Raw genomic sequence first — 5863 nt, 5'->3', positions numbered from 1 at the left:
AATTATTTTACATTACCCACTAACTCTTATCATTATTATCTGTTGCAAGATTTCATTACTTAATAATAACAGACCACTATTCCAACATCGGGGATAATAGCATATCCTTCAAGAAAAAAGTTAATGATATTATTGGTTAAATGATTAAATATTATAACTATGCAAAACTCAAAAATAAACAAGGTCTATAAATACTCCTATCTTTTAAATATGAATAATGCTACATCCATAACGTTTTTGCACAATTCTTAGGTAGTAAGTTATTGTTAATGGTTTTTATTTGGATTCAATACTAACATAACTTTTTTATTCACCAGTAACAATTTGTCACCTAATATTTATTATGAAAATATCGTAGATACAGCAATAAAAGTATTACTCTTTAAAAAACTAAGTCGAACCCAAGTCCACTTTAGTCTTATCTCCTTTTTTTTTTTTTTTTTACTTTAAAATGGACTAGCTCTGCCCAAATTTGGACTGACCTTGAAAGAGCTCGGCCCAAATTTAGACTGACCTTGAAAGTTCTGCTGGGCTGGCCTTATAAGCTGACACAAAGAAACCCATGGTCCATGGCCACCACATTCCAATGGGCTTGAAACAAAGTTAATAAGAAATTTGAAAATATGAAATAGGACCAAAAAAATTGTGAAATTGCTTTCTTTGCAATCAATCTGTTACATTGATTATGAATTTAATTACACAAACTGCACATAATTATTTTTACTAAAAAAATAAAAAAGCACTTTCAAACCACGTAAATTTTCAGCACTAATGCCCTAACACTATAACTCCTTGAGTGGCATTGGCTGCATTGTCTATATACACCTGACAATGATTCACCTTCAATTCCCACCGAGGAATGACCTTGAAGCTGAAGGTGTTAATTCACCGTCCGATGATGACTCAGAAATGGTATAGTTGATTCCAATATTACTACTGGGCATGCTAATATATGGCCAGTCACTGCATCCAGCCTGATCACTATTCAATTCGTACCCCATATCAATAACTCTATCAACAATGTATCCATGTTGCTGAAATGGTTTCAACATCATCAGTTGATGATTCGGCTATTGCTCCATCATTTCGCCTATAATTTTCAAATAAATGTTACTAATGTCAAACACAATAATTATGTTTAGATACACTACGATGAACTGGCTTAAATCCAATACTATTGTGCACTAGATTTGTTGAGATACAGACATATCTCAAATACTTGACGGGTCTAGTGCACAGGAGCACTGGAGTCAACCCTTACCTACATTACATAACTTGCAATAATAATTTATAACTACCTTGTGTTAGTAAGGCAGTCTCATTCATATTTGCATCCACCTCTTCTAAGGAACTCCAATTTTCATATGCTTGCCTCACCAATCTCTCAATATAGGTCTGCAAATGCCAACAACAGCACACCCATGTATATTAGTGAAACACAATTATACATTACTTACAATTTTTTTGCACAAAAATATATGTTCACTATAAAAGAAAAAGGTTAGTAAATAGTAGTCATACCCTATCAATATTGCTTAGTTCCCTGGAAGTGTAGTCTAGTCCATCAATCACAGCCTTGAGAACTTGGCATATTGGATTCAACAAGACAAAATGATTATTACCCCGGAAAATGTATTGTTTGTTGCCCAAAACACAAGTCCTTGCATGTTTTATCGTGACTCCCCACATTTTCTCAGACATTCCGACACCTAAAATCTGTTTGCAAAATAACAAAATAACCAAAAAAAAAAAGTGTTTACCATTATTTGGAAGCAAGAAGATATATTCTATCTAGGGTTTTTATTTGTGATGAACTTGAAATGAAAAATGGAAATTACATACCCTTCGAAGTAATTGAGGGTTCACAATAGACAACTTCAAGAAGTCTTGTACAGTTTTAATACCCTCAGATTTCAACTTAGTATGGAAAGGTCCATCTTTTCCGATCTTCTCTAGGCGCCAAACATCGTCATCCAACATTGGTGGATGATGCTTTTTGTACACTTCATAAGAGAATAAAATTTAATCAATACATGTATTTCTTTTTTTCTTTTTTCTTTTTTCTTTTTTTGGGTGCTTTTATGCTTTGACGTACTCAAAAATTGTTTTGATAAAAATGAAGAAAAGGTATTAAAAAATTCAAAATTCACCACTCTAATTTTATAAAACAAAAGTTTTTTACTTAATCAAAAAGAGATGCAATTTAGTGAGGGTAAAAAATTCGATGGTAACATGTGAATGTAAGATAAGATTTGCTGCAATCTGATTGACAAAAAGTCTATGAATCCATTGACATAAGTCCACGGCCGGCAAAACGCGTAGAAAAAATTGAATTAGAAGAAAATAAAAATAAAAGGGTAAACTACATATGTGATTCCTATCATTTATAGCATATGTCAATTTGGTCTCTAATCTTTCAATTGTGTCAATTTAGTCCCTAACCTTTTAGTGTCGTATTGATTTAGTCCTTATTGTTATATTTTGGATAAAATTGATGACATGTCAAACGGTTAAAATATAATTATAGCGTATTGTCACATCAACAAAAGATAATATTTTATTTTGACCATTAAACGCATTATCAATTTTCATCCAAAAAATAATAGTAAGGACTAAATTGACACGGTACTAAAAGGTTAGAGACCAAATTAACACAATTGAAAAGTTAGGGACCAAATTGAAATATAATGTATAGAATAGGGACTAAATACATAATTTACCCAAAATAAAATTAGAGAAACAAGAAAAGACAAACCACAAATCAGATGGTAGGGATCCACATGTGAGGTTTTGAATAAGTGGCTCAAATGTCCCAACTGTTTTCTGTTTTCTCTTTTCCCAAATTATATTTTACTAGTAGAGGAAAACTATTAGCTGTTTGCTGACTTAAAAGTATTTCATTTGGTTTGGTGAGAGTGAAATATATATTAGAAATTCACAATCAAGTGCTAGATAAACAAGATTTTTTTTTCTAGAACTTTTGATATAATTCATTGTAATTGAAGTAATATTATTTTAATTGAATCTAACATATTTTTATTATTATACTAATTAAAACTAGTCATATAAATAGTTATGAAAAAAAAAATATTGTGACTCTAAACTTATATATATATATATATATGTGTGTGATTCTCAAAAAAAAAAAAACTTATATATATATATATATGTGTGTGTGTGTGTGTGTGTGAAAGGAAGAAAAAAGTTGTCTCTCTCTTTTCCAAGGGTGGGCCTTGATAACACCGGCCACTTCAATAAAGCAAATGAATGAAATCATAAGACTAACAAGGCTATCACACACAAAACATAAAGTAGTGAAATATGGTTTAAAATGTCTATTAATGGAACATGTCTCAATCTCCTATAACGCTTTGGAAGAGTCAGGACATAGAACAATAAAGGGTCAGCAATATTCTCAGTATTGTACCAAATTAATAGGTTTGGTGGTGGTTTGATCATCACTATGGGTTTGACTCATGACCTAGATTCCCCCCCCCCCCCCACCCCTTCATTTGTGTCTCTATGATTGGTATCTACCTTGATTAAATAAAATGAATAAATTTTATGTGTACAACAAGTTCATGAAAATAATAATGATAAATCAAACAAGTTGATGTAGTGCTCAAGCTCTAATAGGTAAGGTAAGGTAAATATTTTTGCAATTATACTAAGGTCATTATTGTGATGAATATTTTATTATCCCTTTTGAAATATACTAAATAATTTTGCCACTTACTTATACTATATACTAAACTCTAATCAATTTTAATGAAAATAAAAAATTTAATTATACTATGGATTTTATCATTTTTATGTCATTACTATAAGCTAGATACTTACATTCTCCACGATGATCTTTGACAACAAAAGGTTCAGTCATGGCTTCACAAATCCTAACATTTCCATTGCTTCCTGGAACCACTCTTACACCAACCCTAAATTTTCGGCTCCTGATCCAACTCGAATTGTCGGTAAATTCTATATCTCCAATTGGTGCAAAACCATCCCTCATCGTGACATTTAGCTCTCCGGTAAGCAATGGCCGCCTTCCGGTTCTCTCCTTCACAATGTTGCTGTTGAATTCTTCTCTAGTCCAAGTTTCCCTATCTCCCCGAGGGAAGTCTCCATTAACAACAACAATTTCAATCATGATTGGTTGAGCAAGAGTTATTGGAACATTTGGATTAGCATTGTCTACCACAAGTATTTGAAGTGGATTGTTGTCACAACTTCCAATCTTGCTTCCGGTGAATATGGGGAGTGAAAGCTTGTTACTGAACTTTAGTCTCAAGCTTGATGGCTCTTGAGCTTGAATTTGCAATGAAGAGGACCTTGGCAAGGAGCGTGCACTGCGTCTTAGAACATTCTCCACCGGTACCTAAGAACATCAAGTAAATTTTCATAAATAACTACACAAAAAGAACTAAATTTGATGGGTAAAAGTCAATACTTTCTAGAGTACATTGACATGGTATATATATACTCTATTCTCATATGAATGATAAGTCTTATTAATTAAATTCTTAGTGAGATTAAACAATTTATATAAGAGAAAAGAGTACTATATCATTGTAGTTCAATAATGGTGAATAATACACCAAGTAGAGCACTATATTCCCCGTCAATACAACATATTGATTAGGGTTTATAGTATATAATACACCAAGTTGCTTGTTCACTTGAACGATGAATAAACAACTAGAACACATCCACTTAAGAAATACATAAATTACTTTCTAATACTTTAATTACGGCCAACATATTAAGATTCCAACTTATGATCCACCATCCATCTCAATCAAGTTGCACCTGTTGGCCTCATGTGACTGGAACATCCATGATTAATCATATATACACATACATAAACTCGTTATTGTGGAGCATATGTAAGTGTATATATAAGGATGATTTATTTATTAGGGTAAGAATAAATAAGCATAACATACCACTCTTCTGTTCAAAGGTTTCAATGCTGAGAAAAGATTCTGTAGTGAATTCACCATTACCACTTCTCCAATAACTCTGTCAAGATCGAGAAGATGAAATAAGAAGCTAAACTCTAATATATACCTAGTGCAATTTAAGAAAGCATCTTCTAAACAAAAACAAGAATAAAACTTCTAAGAATCAATAAAGAAACTATATTAAAGAAACATCAAACTCTAAATCTAAACACTTACGAAGCAAAAGAAGGTCTACTTTTCATCTTTTTCTCCGGTGGCTGATCTTCATTTGATTCAGATTCATTAAAATATCTTTTGGCCGCCATTTTTTTCTCCAAATTTAATTCCAAGAATCTGAGTGAGAGAGATAAGAGAAATGTTGGAGGTTGTAAAAAAAGTTCAATTCCAAGAATCAAAGAGAGAGAGGTGTTGGAGGTAGGAATTGGAGGGTTAGGGAAGACAATATGTAAAGCTTGTATATATATCGAAAGGGTTTAGAGCAAAAAACAGGAATAAGAAATAAACAAATAATAAAAAAGAAGTTTCTTTTTCCGATTGCTTCTTCAAATGAATAATAGCTGTCACCCCTTAATTACAAGCAACCTGCTAAAAGACCTGATTAGCTTTTTAGGCAAAAGACGCTTTCCTTTATTTGGGGCCTTTACACCACATATTTTGTCTAACACCCTTTGCAAGATATGCAATGAAGAGTCTAAGTGTGTTGATCGTACACTATTTTACTACCACAACGTGACGGAGGTGTCAAAACTCAAAAGCAAGCGGATTGGACATAAGAGCGCTCAAGGAGTTTGGCATGAAGTTCACTAATGTGGTGGAATGGTTTTTTTTTTTATTTTTTTTTATTATTTTTTTTTTTTACAAGATAGAATTCTACTCTAACATAATCTAAATGTATATGT

The 5863-nt window shown here is 32.1% G+C and overlaps 1 protein-coding gene across 1 annotated transcript; it reads right to left on the bottom strand.

Annotated features, from left to right (window-relative positions):
* Window positions 1-637: 637 nt before the first annotated feature.
* LOC115988061 (protein SAR DEFICIENT 1-like) lies at window positions 638-5269 on the bottom strand. The gene is made up of 7 exons (XM_031111695.1): window positions 5181-5269; window positions 4947-5022; window positions 3841-4378; window positions 1843-2003; window positions 1522-1716; window positions 1299-1395; window positions 638-1090 (listed from the first exon to the last, which is right to left on the bottom strand). Exons 1-7 carry the CDS (start codon window positions 5267-5269, stop codon window positions 1071-1073), a joined length of 1176 nt encoding a protein of 391 aa, XP_030967555.1. The 3' UTR covers window positions 638-1070.
* Window positions 5270-5863: the final 594 nt, after the last annotated feature.

This window comes from Quercus lobata, chromosome 4 (assembly GCF_001633185.2).
Source record: "Quercus lobata isolate SW786 chromosome 4, ValleyOak3.0 Primary Assembly, whole genome shotgun sequence".
Classification (NCBI taxonomy): domain Eukaryota; kingdom Viridiplantae; phylum Streptophyta; class Magnoliopsida; order Fagales; family Fagaceae; genus Quercus; species Quercus lobata.
The sequence above is the reverse complement of the archived record's forward strand: the minus strand, read 5'-3'. Positions and strand labels throughout refer to the sequence as shown.